Raw genomic sequence first — 18,326 nt, forward strand, 5'->3', positions numbered from 1 at the left:
CGCTTTGAGTGGAGTGTCCAGAAAAGCCAGAAATGAGTGTAAGCAAATAATAATAATATAATATTGCATGCGTAGGCTGCAAATGAACAAGTAACAGGTTTATTCCATGTGTGTATCACACACCTAAAGAAGGCTCCACAGCCGAAACGTTGTGTTTTCTTTCTTCTCTTTTCAACATGGAATAAACCTATTACTTGTTCCTTTGCAATAACATAATATTACTATCTCCCTAAACAACTCCCCAGAAAAGAAAATCCCTTAGAGAAATCTGATTTGTGGAAATGGATGTTATATTATTCTGTGCTTTTCGTGATCAGATTATTAAATTGGCCTTTTAAAACCTGGTTTTAAAAGACGGGAAGCTTTTTAAAATCGGAATACTGGCAACGTTCCCAGCATCATCTCGCTTTCTCCCTTTTCCTTTGTTAGGCTCCGACACCAAAATCATGAGGAATGGCGGCAAAACCAGATTCAAAAGGACTAAAATAGATGAGTTAATGAACTACATGGTCTACACTGTAAGTACAGTACATGTTTTTGAAACGTCAGCGTTATTTGCGGATGTATAAAAGCTTTAAGACCTCAAGCTATTCAAGTACTATTAAGATAAAAATGTAATGACGTATATTTGTGTTTGGAGATCACAAGATGGTGTTCCTTACTAAATTGCAATTTTTTAAATGAAAAGAAAAACAAAGATAATCTGACACTGCTGTCATTGTCCAGGAATGAGGTTCTTATATTTTGTGTGACTTCTACAGATCTTCATTCTCCTGATCCTGGTGGCAGCTGGCCTAGCCATTGGCCACACTTTCTGGTATGAGGAGATGGGCAGCATTGCCTGGTATTTGTACGACGGCAAGAATCAGAGTTCCTCCTACAGAGGTTTTCTCAGCTTCTGGGGATATATCATTGTGCTGAACACCATGGTGCCCATTTCCCTCTATGTAAGGTGAGGCAACAAGCTGTTCATTGTTTTCCCTCCTGCCTGATATTTCCTTTTCGGGATCACTGTGGGATTAAAATCTAGGAAGCGAGCTTTGGTGTAATATCCATCTCATTTGAGTTTTTTTTTTACATATATATGATTTCTGTTATCCACACTGCTTAGCAATTCAAAGACATTTTAGCTAAAGTGCCAGCAGCCATATCGCCCTGCAACACACAACTGGCAGCCCCACTGAAGCTCAGCAGGTGTGAGCCTGGCCAGTACCTGGATGGGAGACCTCCTGGGAAAGCTAAGGGTGCTGCTGGAAGAGGTGTTAGTGGGGCCAGCAGGGGGTGCTCACCCTGCGGTCTTTGCAGGTCCTAATGCTCCAGTATAGTGACGGGGACACTGTACTGTAAAATGGCACTGTCCTCTGGATGAGACGTAAAACCGAGGTCCTGACTCTCCGTGGTCATTAAAAATCCTAGAGCGTTTCTCGAAAAGAGTAGGGGTGTACCCACTGGCCTTTACCAGTCAAGGCCTCCTAATAATCCCCATCTCTGAACTGGCTTCATCACTCTGTTCTCCTCCCCACTGGTGGGAGAGCTGGTGTGTGGTGAGCGTACTGGTGCATTCTGACTGCCGTCACATCATCCAGGTGGGGGCTACACATTGGTGGAAAGTCCCCATTATCAGTAAAAAGCTTTGAGTGGAGATTCCAGAAGAGCTTTTGTATAACAAAACAATGCAAGGTATGTGCCTGCAATATACCACTTGCAAGTTACTGATCGTTACAGTGTGGAGTAAACTCTGGTGCTAAGGGGGGAAAAAAAGTCTTGCATGTTGACAGACAGAGGATGAAAGCTGTAGGCCGGTATTGATTAACAGGAACTCCATTCTCCTGCTGAAGAGTTACTGTACCTCAAGATATGGGGACAATAGTTTGGAGCAGTGTAGAATACATCTCCCCTTGTATAGTACTTGCATTCTGATGCAGGTGCATTCTGATATAACCTAAATTATATACATTGTGTATCTTTGTTTTTTGGGTCTATCACAATAGATATTCTAATTCATTCAAATTCATTAAAATAAGTGTGCCCCACATGTTTGCCAGGTGAGGGTATACAGTGACTCTTTGTGTTGACATGTCTCTGTAAAGCGTGGAGGCCATTCGCCTGGGGCAGAGCAGGTTCATTAACTGGGACCTGCAGATGTACTACTCGGAGAAGGACACCCCTGCCAAGGCCAGAACCACCACCCTCAACGAGCAGCTGGGGCAGATCGAATACATCTTCTCCGACAAGACGGGGACCCTCACGCAGAACATCATGGCTTTCAAGAAATGCACCATCAGTGGCAAGACCTACGGTACGCCTCTGCCCCAGACGCAGAGCCTAGCACCTCGCGTTGGGTAACGGGCCACAGCATGCGTGCCCGCTTTATAGCTTATCTCCACTTATTCCCATGGTCCAGAAAAAAACAGCTGAAACAGCGTGGCTGCATAGGATGCCTGCACTGTTGTTTTTGTACAGTTCTACACTGTGCACAAAGTGCTCTATAGACCTCACAAACCACTCCTAAATGCTTTTCTCCAAATAGTCATTGCAGTACGATTTCAGGATATTTTAACACATGATGGTCTAAATACAGTAATATGCAACATGAAAATTCTAGTATACAACTTACTTCTAAAGATGTATTTTTTTCCCTCTTTTTTCCCAGGAGACCCCTATAGCACAGATGGAGTGGCTTCGGAAAATATGGTAGTAAGTTGTTTTTTGTTAGTGCTACTAGTTGAACATTCAGAATAAAATCCTGGTCTTATCCAGTACAGCCATTGCTGGGCACACACAAAGAAAACTGCACACTCACACCGGGGCCAGGTTTACCCAGAAGCCAGTTAGCCTACCAGCACGTCTCTGAGCTGTGGGAGGAAACCCGTGAGAGCCCAGGGAGAACATGCAAACTTCACACAGATAGCACCCCAGGTCTGGAACTGAGCCCAGAGCCCCAGCACTGTGGGGCAGTAATGCTAACCACTGCGCCGCCATACCAATTTCCGTTTTTCTTTGGCCTCTTTCCACAGCCCGTGGATTTTAGCTGGAATCCGTATGTCGACAAGAAATTCAAGTTCTACGACCACCGTTTGCCCTCCTGTATCCGGGCTGGAAAGGAGCCTGAGGTGCTCGAGTTTTTCAAACTGCTGTCGCTCTGCCACACTGTGATGGTGGAGCAGAAAGATGGTGAGTCTGAACCGACGGCGAGTTCCGACACTGCAGTCTCATTCGCACCACACTTTGGGGGTCCATTCAGTCTTTCTGGGGTCCAAACAGAAATTTGTGATTGCTGATTGATGTATCCATCATGACTTTCCCCAGTTACCAGTAAGCTCCAGTCCAACATGTTTTCAGTGGGTTGTCATTACCATTAACGTCACTTAACACTCTGCATTTATACATAAAGCCAACAGAGAATTTCACATATGTATGTGTGCATATAAATTATGAATAACTCCAAGAAGTTTGCATTGTTGTACAACAGTTATTAAAGGCTACAAGCCCAGAGTTCAGGTGCTTTTTCTACTGGCAGGACTTTCAGTTTATGACAGGACATAATTGGTGAAATCACCCTGTGAAATTCTTTGTTCTTAACACCTTAAGACACTTTAATATAACCTAGATATTTGTGAGGGTTAAAAGTAACCTGAGGTTGATCAACAGTGAATCACCAGTGTCTCAGCTGTACCACAGCTAGCCTCCTCTCATTGGTACAGTCGTCTGTTTTGTCATATGTCAATGTAAGCTTCACTACTGTAGTTTGTACAGTGTGTTTAGATGGTAATGAGGACCAGTGCTATCCATTGGCTTTCTTTTCACTGCAATTCATTTAACACACTAAACGCAATACATTTGCTTATTTACAAATTCCTCTGCAATGCTTAGTTGTTCCGAAAAAAATATTCAGCATTTCTGGGTTATCATAAAGCTGTTGTATCCTTTTGCAACAACACAGAGCCCCAGAAGTTCTTCCTGAGATCATGTACAGAAGAATAGTAATTTCATGCCAAGATTTTAACAGGACTTATGGTAGTGACACCTAGTGGGCAAAGGTTTGTTGCAGAGGGTAACACCACCCTCTTGAAACCTAGTAGACCTAAGGTCCTGACTACTTGGTCATTAGAGATCCCATAGTACTGTTAAGAGTAAAGGTGTAAATTCCACTTTGGGGCTGCTGTCCCTGAATTTCCTCTTCAGTTCAGCTGGAAAACGTATTTCTTGCTGTTCCACTGGAACAAGTGAGTGGGGCTGTTGGCACAGAATGAAAGAGATCATCACCAGCTGGATGCTACGCTTCAGTGATGGATTAATAGCTGCTTGTAAAGTGCTTTGTGATCCTTTGGGATGAAAAGCGCTACACTGATTTAAGATATTAAATTCAGGAGCATGACATTTTTTTTATATGGTGCAAAATGAATATTCACATTTCCTAATGGTTAAGGAAGTCTGTGTGAGTTACACAAAAGGTTATATGAAGGTTTCTCTCATTGTCATTAAACTTCAGAAAGTCCTTTTTATTAAGAAGATTATCAAAAGGGTTTTGGTAGCTCCACTGACTCTTCAGGAGAAAGGGAACTTGGTTTGTGTCTGATTTGCAAAACGCGGTGTTAACCCCTCTGGCATGGTGCTTACTCCCTCAGATGAGCTGGTCTACCAGGCAGCCTCTCCCGATGAAGGAGCACTTGTCACTGCTGCAAGGAATTTTGGATACGTCTTCCTGTCACGGACGCAAGACACCATTACCATCAGTGAGATGGGGGAAGAAAGGACCTATGCCATGTTGGCACTGTTAGACTTTAACAGTGACAGGAAGCGAATGTCAATTATTCGTAAGTTGCCCACATTTTTAGCCTTTCATATTTGTATGCTTATCCTACTGTAATTTTTGAGAGCTCATTCTAAAAATATGACACTTGTAGTATCGTGGGCAGTGCTATACGTTGGCTTTCTTTTCACTGTGATTAATTCAACACATTAAACACATTAAATTTGCTTGTAGAGGGATGATTAGTTTTTCTGAAAAAATGTTCAATGCTGAATAGAGAAAGGGATTCTGAATATCTGGTTATGGCGCCAGTGACGTGTTTAAAGACCTGTGGCGGAAGTGCCGGCGGACTCTTCTGTTGGAGGTGGGAGGGTTAAGAACAGTCTGCCTGTACTCAGGCCCTCCGAGATCCCAGACGAGGCTCAAGCCATTTCACATTGTGAGGCCCCCTCATTGTTTTGGAATAGGGGTAAAAATATTTTAATGTAAAGCATGGCATGATGGGAAGAGTAAGGCAGGTATTTTGAAACTCTTAAAGAAGGGTAGATTCAGCACTGAAAGGGGGACGTTTTTTCCACAGCCGTGGACTTCAGTCGAGAATCACAGTATATGATAAAAGTTCCAAATTCGACACGTATCGAGAAACGCAGCCAAAGGGTTCAAGTGGAGGACCAGGCACCCTGGGCTGAGGTGAGGCCCCCCTGTGTGGTGAGGCCCAGGCCAAATGGCCCTGCTTGCCCCCCCCCCTCCTCGTAGGGCCTGCCTGCACTTTCTCAGTCTCACCCTCCCCTGTGTGCGGTCACAAGGTTCATAGTTGTAAACCAAGATGTGAAGAACACAGTTCGCCCAATCCCAAAATCATGTGGATATAGCTAAAATAATCGGTGATACTGAATTTATAAGAAGAAATTATTATTATTACATCAACATAAAAAGCAGCTCTTCTTCAATTTCCTTTCGTTTTATCCTCATTTAAAATTTGTAAGATACTTTTTACTGTTACTCAGATTCCTTGTAAATAAGCACATTATTGTTTGCAGTGAGATTCCCGGATGGCAGAATCCGCCTCTACTGTAAGGGAGCAGACACTGTGATGTATGAACGCTTGGCTAGCAATTCCCCGAACACGGACACTACCCAGGTTGCTCTGGATGTAAGTGGTTTACTCTGTTTCTTGCTGTACTTTGCATCTACAATATGGGCTTTGGATTAAGTAATACATGTCACATGACTTGATGCACACTGTTTCTTTGCATTACAAAAAGACATTCATGTTCATGCCACGTTAATTAAACTCTTCTCTGCAGATTCATGTTCAAACCCGATTTACTTCTGAAAGGGCTCATATAAATGCCTGTATATGTGTAATATTGTACAGCCTTTTGAAAAAGACATGCTCAATACAGAAAAAAACTACAGTAGTAGAATCTGGATTTGTCTAGTCCATCTAGTTGTGAAATCTGTGAATATATATTGACAGATGTTCTGTTTTTAGAAAGCTTGATCTATCTAGTGACTTGCAGGCTATATCATTTATTGCAATCTCTATCTGTGCCAGAGTTTTGCAAGCGAGACTCTTCGCACTCTCTGCCTATGCTACAAAGACATCAGTGAAGAGGTGTTTGAAGCCTGGAACAGGAAGCACAAGGAAGCCAGTGTTGTCATGCAGAACCGAGAGGCAGCTCTGGATCGGGTCTATGAGCAAATAGAGACCAACCTGATTGTAAGTTCACCTTCCATTTTGTTTTAAAACAAAGCTGCCATTTTTTATTGAGATGTACTAAATACGCAGCAAATGACTAGTGGTACCAATAGCAGTTGCTGCATTTTAAATCCCTCTCAGTATGTATATCCACCCAGTCTGTTTAAGACTTGGTTTTCTGGGAAAGGCATCTGTACTACAAGAAGAGAACAAGGACATGCAGACTTGTCCAGCTGTTCGAGTCGCAGCTGGGAGCTACAGGGTGCAGAATACAGTTAGCTCTGACTAGACGAGTGACACGTAGTAGAAAGTTAAAAAGGACTGTAGCTGAAAACCAGCCATCCTTCCTTGGTGGGGCTTTGCCAGTTGTACGTGGCTGTATGGGGAATTATGGTCACAAATGGCTCTAGAAGTGACCCAGGCTTGAATCAGCAATGTCATGGATAAAACTGAAACCCAACAAAGGAAATTGTACTTTAAGCCTATATGTAAGATGGTCGGCTCAAATACTACTTTCTTAACATCTTGGGCCAGAGCAACTCACACAATATAATTATCAGCTTTATCACTCAGTTCTATTTCCTCTAGTGCCTTTTCACAGTCAGTAGTCTGAAAGGGGTTCATAAAGTCAGATCACGAGATGGCGTTAGCACTACACATTCAACACTATGCATTCTTGTGTGCGGCTGTTACAAAAGAGCATTTTTCACCACTTTCTTACTTGCGTTATGCAGATGATTGGAGCCACTGCCATTGAAGACAAGCTGCAAGATGGGGTCCCAGAGACTATAGCCAAACTAGCCCAGGCTGACATCAAAATCTGGGTTTTGACAGGCGATAAGAAAGGTAGATTTTCATGGTTATGAGCCGTGTTTTGGCGAGAATCCCATGGCCTCGTCCTCATCCTCCTCAGGGTTCCCAAATAAATCTTCTTCAACATCAAATTTATGAGCAGTTAAATTACAAAGACTTTTGTTTTGACAAAGCTCACCGTATTTGTGTTTTAACAAATCCCACAGGCCTCCATAGTGTCTTCTGGGAAAACTCTTTTCGAGACTTAAGTATAAAGAAGAAAAAACTAATCATGTTCTTGTAATGTATTGCCTTTGCTATTGTTGGAAACAAGAATATTCTCACAGCTTTATACAGGTGTATCAAGTTATTTTCTCCTTTTTCAGATTTGTCCTTGCATATTCTGCCATGACTGTAATTGCCATGTTTTTTTCTTGTTTTAGAAACTGCTGAAAACATTGGTTTTTCTTGTCAGCTTCTTACTGATGACATGCAGATCCATTACGGAGAAGATGTTAAGTATGTTTTGATCAATTTCCATCTATCTAAGTTTTGTTACCTCCAATATGAGTCCACAATTTAAGAAGCACCTAGGATAACCAAAAAACAATATCCGTTTTTATCCTTATCTGTCTTTATCTATAAAATAATATGTTGAGAAAAGGTCGGCTTTTGGTTTTTCTTATGTTTTGTGTTCGCCACATGTTTTTAGAGAAGATGCTGTAAACAATATCTTTTCAATCACTGAGAGGTTAATAACAGTCCCATACAGGACTTGGGTTAATTTTTTATATGTCAAGATTAGCAGTTCAGAGCACCGTGAACTGGTTGTAATTTACATCTGCGTATCAGATGTAAATATAATGCATTCAAAAGTGAGTCAGTTGATCAAGGGTTGGAATCCAAAATAAGTTTGAAAATCATCAAAAAAGAGAATCCTGTCTATAACCACATCCTTTCAGGGTTAATATGAAAGTATTAAATGTCATCTCTTTGGCAAAATCATTGCTGAATTTCCAGGAATGCACAACAAGTATTAGTTATTCTATCTAATGCGTATCGCATTGAATTTTTTTTACAGTAAGAAGTTACAAATCAAGCAAGCGAATCGCAGGAATGCAGGGGGAGATACCAGTCGGAATAAGAAGAATACAGAACCTTTCTTTTCTCAAGATGAAAAACATGCACTAGTTATCACAGGTGGCTGGCTGGTAAGTATGGGCAGCACAAATCCATTGTTTCCGAAAATTATTTGTACATTGGTTGTCAATAATAATGATAGTTTGTCAGTATGGTTCTGATTGTTTAGTTTTTTTACCCCCAAGTGACTATATCGCACCCATGTCTTTATGAGGCGGGGCAGCCTAAAGATTCAATCTGAGTGAACCACTTAGCTCAACGGCACAATAGCTGTGCCCCACCCAAGATTAGAACCAGCAACCTCCCCGTTACGAGGCGCTGTCCCAACACTACCCACTCTTCCACACTGCTGCCCTATGGCAAAATGGCTGGCATGAGCATGGCTCTCAATGCGGTCTGATCTCTAACGCCGGTGGGCCGGGGTGGGTTTTGCGCAGAATGAAATCCTGTACGAGAAGAAGAAGAAGAGGAGGAGGCTGAGGCTGAAGCTGCGCAGGAATGGGGGCCGGGCGTCGGCCCCCTCCGAAGACGGCCTCCCCATCAGCGAGCAGGAGAAGGAGCAGCGGCAGATCGACTTCGTGGACATGGCCTGCGAGTGCAGCGCCGTGATCTGCTGCAGGGTCACGCCGAAGCAGAAGGCCAACGTGGTCAGCCTCATCAAGAAGTACAAGAAGGCCGTGACGCTGTCCATCGGAGACGGCGCCAACGACGTGAACATGATCAAAAGTAGGAGTCGAGGCCCGCCTGAGGATGCCGCCTTTCGTGCAAACTGCTAGAATACATCAGCTTTAACACTGTGGGATTTGAACCTGTGCTGGTCTATTAACATATTTAGGGTTTAGATTAGATGATTTTGGAAAGCACAGTGAGTTGTCCTCCTGCTTAGATCTGAACTGGGAGGTATCCCAAGTGATCAATAGATATCGTACCATTCTGTCTGTAATTGGAAAAACATTCTGGAAGCCATTCTGTACAGTCTTCCACCCCTCTCTCGCTGCGCTTTTTAAATGAACTATTGTCCCCTCTCGACTAGCCAGCGTCTTCAGATTCCGTTCTTGCCTCCTGATTCCTTGCCCCTCTCGCGCAGCGGCCGACATCGGCGTGGGGATCAGCGGACAGGAGGGGATGCAGGCGGTCATGTCCAGCGACTACGCGTTCGGTCAGTTCCGCTACCTGCAGAGGCTGCTCCTGGTGCACGGCCGCTGGTCCTACATCCGGATGTGCAAGTTCCTGCGCTTCTTCTTCTACAAGAACTTCGCCTTCACGCTGGTCCACTTCTGGTACTCCTTCTTCAGTGGCTATTCCTCTCAGGTGAGGAAGCCTCTAAGGCTTGCATTGGCCAACGATGTTCCACTGGATTCACTTCAATCTATGTTGATGAACCACTTATTGCTAAGAACTTGTGGCAACATCGTTTTATTTGATTCTCAGTGGAAGATTTCTACAGTTCCAATAAACAGCCCAAAGCGCTTGATCGCTATTACATTCACATGAGGGGTGCTTATTAAAAATATTGTACCAGGGCCCTTCTGCTGACAGATAAGCAGGATGAGCAATTATGAGTAAATACACTCATACCCCGGTATCCGAACCTAATTAGTTCCTGAACATCTGTTTGGAAGGCGGGCGATCGTAAATCGAAAATAAAAATTCCATTATTTCTTCTGGGGAAAGTTCCACCGCGTTCCGAACCGCAGACAAGTTCACTCAAAAACCACCCTAAACATACAGACCATTATAGCAAGCTTAGTGAACAACACAGTTTTACTCAAATAAGCCAACCATAGCTGTAAAATAATTAATGAAATCATGTTTACATTTTTCATTCTTTTGTAATAGATCGCTATCCAAAGCGATCGGCTAGAACGATGTGCATTGTTGTCGATTATTACACTACAGAATCTTTTTCTCTTCCTTAAGACCCCATGATGAACAGCAACTAAAAAAACAAACCCCCAAAAAAACACTTTGAAAATGAGAGCACAAGCTTTCGCTGCGATCGATAACAAAACACTGCTGCATCGCAGCGTCCTCACCCCACAGTGCCTTGCGCATGCGCAGACACAAAGCTGTTCAGTGGAGCTGAACTCGGATGTTTGCAGAAGGTTCTCGGCCAAAATCATTGACTTTCGAACTTCAAAATTTGGATTAACAAAATTTCGTTCTTATAATGAATTAAAATTCTTCAGGTTCGGATTAGCGAAAATTCGTATACTGAATGTTCTTATACCGGAGTATGAGTGTGTACGTCTTGAAATGTTACCATGGAAAATAAAGGCTGAATTCTGAAGAAGACTGACTCTGTAATGAAATGATAAACTCGTATTTCGGAAGACTGACATGCTTGATGTGTATATATATTTCCCCCATCTTATTTTTCTCAGGTTGCCTATGAGGACTGGTTCATTACGCTGTATAATGTTTTGTACAGTAGTCTTCCAGTTCTGCTTGTGGGTTTACTTGATCAGGTGTGTTCCGTATGCTTGAAATAATCTCATTTTCTTATTTGTCTTTTACTTAAATCATGAAAATTCTCAGTTCTGTTTGTCACTCAATTCACTAGTAGAAGTCTACCCTGTTTTTTACATTTATTATCTTCGCTTTTTGTTCCATACTCTATATACCACTCTATTCCTCGGTTTTATGTATATTTAACTCTTCTGCTGTATCAAACTTGTATACAATGCCTTTCAAGGAAAGGTTCACAAAGTATACTTTACAACCAGTAAAAATCCAATAGAATCCAATAGTGTATGTATAGAGCTTAAACATAAGAAGATAAAAAACAATAGAAGCAGATAAATGTTGCAATGAGATTTCCATGCATAATGGTGGGTGTCCAGTATGTAAGCGTGCTGATAACTGACATTTTTCTGTTTTTGTTTTTAAGGATGTTAATGACAAACTGAGCATGCGGTTTCCTAAACTCTATTTGCCGGGAAAAGAGGGAGTACTGTTCAATTACAAGAACTTCTTCATCAGTTTATTCCACGGCATATTTACCTCGCTGATCATCTTTTTCATACCATACGGTGCGTTTCTACAAACCATGGGGCAGGATGGAGAAGCACCTTCTGACTACCAGTCGTTTGCAGTGGTGACTGCCTCCTCTCTGGTCATCACTGTCAATCTGCAGGTACCTTCCACATCGCCAGCTCCTAGTTGTCTCCACCTTTTAGCTGAGACAAGTTCACAAAGTGGTTTGGAACGTATTGGCGTTGTAGGAATGGTTCTTTGGCTTAATATAAAATCGGAGATGGAAGGGTCTCTAGCTAACCGCTCTGTGCCAGAGGTCAGATACAAGACCTCTTGCTTCAATTAAAGTAATAAAATTTCGCCAGTTTATATTAGAAATTATGAACGTGGAATGGAAACAGTAGCACATGTGAAATGTTACAAACCTGTCGGGCCCCATTTGGCCCATCTAGCCCCCTTCTCAGTTAATTTCAAGGGCCTCATCCTCTTGTTTCTTGAATGAGAAACAAGGTATTGGCTTCAACTGCACGGCTGAGTGGCTTGTTCCTGACTGCCGCAACCCTTTGGGTAGAGACGTGTCGCCTATTTTTCTTGGTCTTAAATGTACTTCCACATAGTTTCCACTCGTGCCCTCCATTTCTTGTTTCATTAGCATTAGCGAAGTAGCAATAGCCTGGTTATTGTTATTTCCATTAACCTAAAATTCTAGACTTCGCCGGAGTACGAGGGGCGTTGGCCCCGAGCAGTGGGTTCTGATTTGTCGCGCTCTATCCTCTCTCCCTACGCCACTGGTGTCTCTGGGTGTCTGTCCCCCTCTCTGTGGCTCAGCATGAGCTCCCGCTGGGGAAATACACACAATGAGGGTACTGGTGTGTCTGACAATACAGCTAAAAATGAAACCTGTTATGCCCCAAAGCTCTGGATATCGGTCACCTTCCCTAAACTCCTTCAAATCCACTCAAAACCTTCTTCTTTGGAAGGGCCTTTACTTAACCGGTTCTGTTCTTTATCCCTCTGCTCCTACTGTATTCAGTTCCCCCATCTACTGTCTCCTCTCATTGTGTGTATCTTGTGCATTTTTCTTTGTTGACGCTCTGTAAAGCCCTTTGAGAAGCCACCTTTAAAGGTGCTATATAAAATAAAGTTTATTATAATTACCTCAATTCTTGCTGATGAAAGTGGAGTTTGAGGAACACGAGGGAAGCTGTTGGCCAGCCTGCAGTTTGATGTGATTCCAGCAGGTGGCAGGAGAACTTCCTGTCACTGCACTGTAATCAGCATTGAAGCTATTCCTTAAGAAGGTCTTAATTCCTGGTCTTCAGAAGAGACTGAAAATATATCCAGAGTAATTTTTTATCTGACGTTTGTACATCTCTTGCTTTTCCTCCCTTCTCAGATATCCCTTGACACATCCTACTGGACCTTTGTGAATTGCTTTGCGGTACTTGGCAGTATAGCAATTTATTTTGGAATAATGTTTGACATTCACAGCGCTGGAATCCATGTGATCTTGCCCTCAGCATTCACGTTCACAGGTTAGTGGAGATCAAGAAAAAGCACACAGCCCAGCTCCTTATTTTGGCAGCTCAAAACTATAGTACATCATTTTCGGATACGGTAATCAGGAAAGCACTGGCTTTTAATAATGGTATTACTTTCTGCTTTTTGTTGTAAGTCACCGTGATGTAGCTGCTCAGGGCTTCACAGGCGTCCTAAAATAGGCTGTCCTTCTTGAAAGGACAAAATACGGAGATCGATGGCAAATAGGAAGCAACCACCAAGGAGAATCCGCAAAGGTCAAGAAATTACAATGCAAAAACCGTTCAGAGAAACAGATTTCTATTTAAAATAGACTAATTTGTTTTTCCACAAATTTATTCCGTCATCCTGAGGTGGGGGATATTACTGTGGGCAATTATGAATCCTTCCCTTTGCCTGTTCAATTCCACGCTTTCTTGTCTCAGGAGTGGCCTCCAACGCCCTCAGACAGCCTTACCTGTGGCTGACCATCATTCTGACCGTTGGGATCAGCCTCCTTCCCGTGATCTGCATTCAGTTTCTCTGCAAGACCATCTGGCCCTCGGAGGGTGATAAAGTAAGTGCGCAGTTTGAACTTGTGTATCGTCTAGGTCCCGAGATTAACAACACAAACTATCAGCGTATATTTTTCCTAGTGTGTACAGAAAATGGCAACTACACGCAAAGTCGTTGAATATGCCATTATTTGGTTTTCTTTTTTGAAATGTGTGAGGTTTAATAGAATGTGCTCCACAACTATACTTAAACAACTGCATTTATGTTTGTAAGTAATTTGTATTTATATATTGCATAATGTGCCCTACCAGCAAAGTCTAAGATGTTCTTTCTGCTTTACAGTCAAGACATTTGTATCATGAGATTAATATGACAAGTACAATATGTTTTTTTGTTGGGTAATCCATGCATACTTTTGATCACATTAGGACAAAAACGTACTCTGTTCTCATCCCAGTGTCATCAAGTGACCATACCTGCATGTATTGGGACATATTCACTTTAAGCACAACTCAGAGTGTAAAACGCGGTGTGTGGTTCGAGATCCCTTTGACGCAATGACTGCACGAAAACTGTAACCCTTTGGGTTCACCAAACTGAAACGCTTTGCCAAGTTTTTCTCCACTTTGTTGTAGAATCCATGCTCAAGTGGATTTAAATCTAGAGATCCGGAGACTGGCTTTACCCAGCCTAAGATGATCTATTTTTTTCCCCTGTTGAGCTCCTTGATGACATTGCCTGTACGTTCTGAGTCCTTGTCATACCGCATGGTGAAATGCTGTCCACTACGTATTTCGCTGCGTTCTTCTACACAAATAGTAAAAAAAAAGTTCAAGAAACAACAGAGGGGAAAAGAAAGTCATCTGCACTTATTAGTTGCAATACAGTTGACACAGTCATCAATAAAGACTAGGGAGTCCGTTCCTTGCTATTATCTAAAGTGTTAGTCCAAAGTAGCATTAGTACAGTGGTCAATACTTATGGGATACATAAACACTATAAGTACAGACTACTCAGTCTCGATTGTCTCGAATCTAATGGCCAGTATTTCTTTGGACTCTGCTACGTCTGTTAAACCTCGGGGATGGCACTGCCTGACCCTGGACTAGCTACACTAGGTATGTCATGGCTTTAGTATAAGAAGAAAGCACGTCAGTTTTTTTTAAACCCCCCCCCCCAACAACTTACAAGCTTGCAGCCAGCGTGCGCCGCTGTAGTTTCTTGGTAAATGGTCCGAGAGTGACCCCCCCCCCCCCCGCTCTTCTCCCCCACCAGGTGCAGAGGAGCCGAAAGAAGTACGAGGCAGAGTTGGCCCCGGCTGTGAGGCCCATGCCTTTCAGACGGGGCACGACCCGCAGGTCCACCTATGCCTTCTCTCACTCGCGGGGGTACGCTGACCTCATCGCCTCCGGCCGCAGCATACGCAAGCGGACGGTGGCCCGGAGAGCGCCGCCCGGCCGCATTCAGGAGATGCCACACGCCGAGTCCGGCTGAGAGCTGGGCGGCCGCAGCAGCGGGACGTTCACACAGCCGGGAATTGCATAGACAAGACGATATTTTTATAACGGAGAATTATCTATGTTTCTCAGGACTTGTTCTTTTTTTTTTCTTTTCCTGCCCCCCACGCACTCCCGCCACTGCCTCAGCCTGAAGACTTAATGCCTTCTCTCACGGCTTCAGTCCCAGATATGTCGTCGGGTCTACTGGTTTCTTGGTTTTTGTGTTTCCTGGCGGTTCAATTTTTATCCAACCGCGCGTTGACAGGCCTTTGGATTTCTTAGGTGGAAGGATTTAAAGGTCATAAAGCACCCCCGTCCTCTTTTTAACAGGCGGGTGGAGAAACACGATGTAGCTACAGGGACGTGGTTTCTTTTTAATGGCGCAGTTTTTTTTTTGAAACTTGTCGGTTATTTCTGTTAAAGATCGCATCACCTCAACCTGAAACTTAATGGGAAACGACAGCTGGCACTTGCTGCCTTCTGGACTTTTCTTCACAGTTGATTCTTTTCCAGGGTGTCTGTTTCGCTGTAGTCTTTTGACTTCTGCTGTCAGTTCTCTGTGTAGTTGGACGTTTTGTACAGCCCTTGCTCTGAAGCAGGTCATCTGTGTTTACATCGCCCCAAAATAATTTATATAGTAGGAAGTCTAAAAAGCCAGTTGTTTTGTAAACCATTGTGATTGAAAGTGTCATTTTTCAAATGCCTTAAATGTAATGAGAGGTTATACAGCTATATGATTTCCATCTTACGCTAGTGTCTTACAGTATCTTTTTTTTCTTCCCTTCTCAATCAGTTATATTGTCTACATTTTCAAACCATACATTTAGCAGAAGAAAAAAAGTGCATTGCAGTGGAAGGAGATATGTTTAAATTGAAGCACTTACCTGTGGCATGGACAGTTTAGATGTGCAGTGGGAATTTAATGTTTTCAACTTAAAACATGGCTCTGCAGCTGATGACCAAAATCAGTCTCAAACAACTGTGCTTCCTCATAGTCCCAATCCAGTGTCATGTATGTAAAACAGAACATATGTAGTTTTAATACATAAATAATAAAGCATTTTTTTCTGTGCATTTTAAACTTTTTTTTTTTACTTTTCCTTAAACCTTAGAATTCTCTCATTACTGGGTTTATGAGCTTGGTAAAATTTTAAAAAATATTTTTACCCCCAAAATATTCGTATCTTCTGTATGTAAATGTGAAATGTACTTTGTAAAATTATTAAAAGAGCCTTAATAAAAAGAGAGATGCCTACCTCACTACTTTCTTCAGTTTCTTGAGTGGGCAGATAAAACGACAGTCATCTAATTGGCAACCAATCATGTGTGTCGTCTTAAGTGGTCGATCAGACATGGCGGCTTGCATGACGCGTATAGTACTAACTTATCTTTCAGTTTTGGGGTTGTATGATATACTGTATTTTCTTTGTTAATTCTGACATCCTATGGGTATCTTCCTGGTAATAGCTTATTGCTTGGCTTCAGTCTGTACACCAGCTTTCACTTCCAGTGAGGTACAGTAGAAGGTCAGAAGTTCAGAAGGAATAACACAAGACAAAGCCCTTCTGACTCCTTTGCTTCATCGGTTTCCAGCTGCTAATTGATCTCAGAAAGTCATCCAGCTGATTAGAGAAGGATCCATTTTTGTCATCTTCAATGAGTTTGCGGAGCAGTTGATACCCAACACTTGTGACTGTAAATGAACAGGTAATTAATAATGACGGATAATTCCTTACACTTATATTGAGCTTTTTTGTACACTTCACCCAAACAGCTTCACAGGTAATGGGGACTCCCCTCCACTACCAATGTGCACCTCCACTTGGAATGCAGCCCAGATATAAACAACGAAAACCCATAATACTCTTACACATATGGAGTATGTTATAGATAGATAAGACTTTATTGATCCCGTGGGGAAATTGATGTGTTACAGCAGTCCAGCCCAAGACAAGCAAAAACAGACATCAGAATACATGAAAAGTTATACAAAATAAATACATAGGTGTGTGCAAAATATGATAATCATAGTCACTGCAAAAACAAAATATTTGCAAAATGTGCATAGGTTTATACAGATTGATTGTCCAAAAAGTACAATGGAGCAACATGCTGTCCATAGACGAGCAAATGAAGGGCTAACAGTCCTAGCCTAGGGCAGCGTTATGCACCCTGACAGCCGCTGGGAGGAAAGACCAATGGAACATTCCCTTGAACACTGTAGCTGGAGCAGTCTGTTGCTAAAAGATCTCTGCTGCCCAATAACAGTCCCATGAAGCGGATGAGAGGCGTTGTTCATGATGGCTCTGAGCTTGGTCAGCATTCTCTTCTCAGCCACCACCTCCAGGGGGTCAAGGCTCATCCCCAACACAGAGCCAGCCTTCTTGATGAGCTTATTGAGCATATTTGCATCTCTTGTCATGATGCTGCTGCCCCAGCACACAACAGCGTAGAAGATGGCTGCTGCCACCACTGATTCATAAAAAATGTGTAGCAGTGTTCCACACACACCAAAGGACCTGAGCCTCCTAAGAAAAGAGTCGGCTCTGACCTTTCTTGTACAGCGTGTCAGTGTTACCAGACCATTCCAGCTTTTCATCCAGCTGTACCCCTAAGTACTTGTAGGGGTATTATTCCATCAGTCCAAGGTCTACTCCACTTATACTAACTTATACTAACATTCACTCTCATATAATCCTTGAAACATCTATGATCTACATATTGAGGTGCCTAATGTCCTTTAGATCGGTGCTGTTTCAGAACCGATCAGTACGACGAGTTGCTCTGAAACCTCTTCACCGAAGGGAGAAGTTTAAAAAAGGATCTGGCAGGATAGAGGGTGTCTGTGGGATACATTCCTATATCCTGCTGGGTTAAGCGGTTGTCGATGGAATATGCTGTTGGATCTTTCACACACCTGTCATTTCCCACAGCCCCCCGTTGTGCTGCTGTCTTTGTAGGCTTTGTATGTTCCATGCCTGCCCTTACTGTTGGCAATCACATGCTGCTCTGGTTGAACAGAGGGGCGGGGCGGTGCTTGGGCTCCTATTCATAGTCACACACAACCGCTGGTTTTCACTTCTGCAGGGCTGAAGTACCTAAGCAAAGCCTTAACTGAACGAAGAGTTTTGGAGTATTTGCAAGGATTGTTCCTACCGAAATGTGTGGGATTTTGTTTTGCTTCTGAAACGCAGAAAAGGCAACCACCGATGTGTTTAAGCAAATGTTTAATTTTTATTCTATTAATAAGTCATTTAAGGGGTGCAATTGTGCTACAACACACCCCAGCAGGTGTGTAGTCCTCCAGGACCAGAACTGGAAAACCCCTGGTGATTCATGAAAACGCAGACCCACAGAGAAGACCTACAGCAACAGCAATGTCCAGCCTTAGTCCCTGGAGCTTTCCCCCAGAGTGCTGTCCACTCAGACT

General features: G+C 42.9%; 1 protein-coding gene across 1 annotated transcript in view; it reads left to right on the forward strand.

Annotated features, from left to right (window-relative positions):
* The window catches only part of atp8b1 (ATPase phospholipid transporting 8B1), a 53,683-nt gene extending 37,528 nt beyond the window's left edge, over positions 1–16,155 (forward strand). Inside the window, exons 11-28 of the mRNA XM_088909874.1 lie at positions 430–518; positions 762–952; positions 2,091–2,299; positions 2,654–2,697; positions 3,018–3,174; positions 4,629–4,817; positions 5,794–5,906; positions 6,312–6,476; positions 7,190–7,301; positions 7,691–7,766; positions 8,329–8,458; positions 8,825–9,113; positions 9,475–9,698; positions 10,772–10,855; positions 11,278–11,523; positions 12,760–12,898; positions 13,328–13,458; positions 14,673–16,155. Coding sequence (XP_088766000.1) covers positions 430–518; positions 762–952; positions 2,091–2,299; positions 2,654–2,697; positions 3,018–3,174; positions 4,629–4,817; positions 5,794–5,906; positions 6,312–6,476; positions 7,190–7,301; positions 7,691–7,766; positions 8,329–8,458; positions 8,825–9,113; positions 9,475–9,698; positions 10,772–10,855; positions 11,278–11,523; positions 12,760–12,898; positions 13,328–13,458; positions 14,673–14,891 — 2,807 coding nt within the window. The 3' untranslated portion in view covers positions 14,892–16,155. The remainder of the gene's footprint in view (positions 1–429; positions 519–761; positions 953–2,090; positions 2,300–2,653; positions 2,698–3,017; positions 3,175–4,628; positions 4,818–5,793; positions 5,907–6,311; positions 6,477–7,189; positions 7,302–7,690; positions 7,767–8,328; positions 8,459–8,824; positions 9,114–9,474; positions 9,699–10,771; positions 10,856–11,277; positions 11,524–12,759; positions 12,899–13,327; positions 13,459–14,672) is intronic.
* The last annotated feature ends 2,171 nt before the right edge of the window (positions 16,156–18,326 follow it).

Source organism: Atractosteus spatula, chromosome 3 (assembly GCF_055471065.1).
Source record: "Atractosteus spatula isolate fAtrSpa1 chromosome 3, fAtrSpa1.hap1, whole genome shotgun sequence".
In the NCBI taxonomy this organism is placed as follows: Eukaryota; Metazoa; Chordata; class Actinopteri; order Semionotiformes; family Lepisosteidae; genus Atractosteus; species Atractosteus spatula.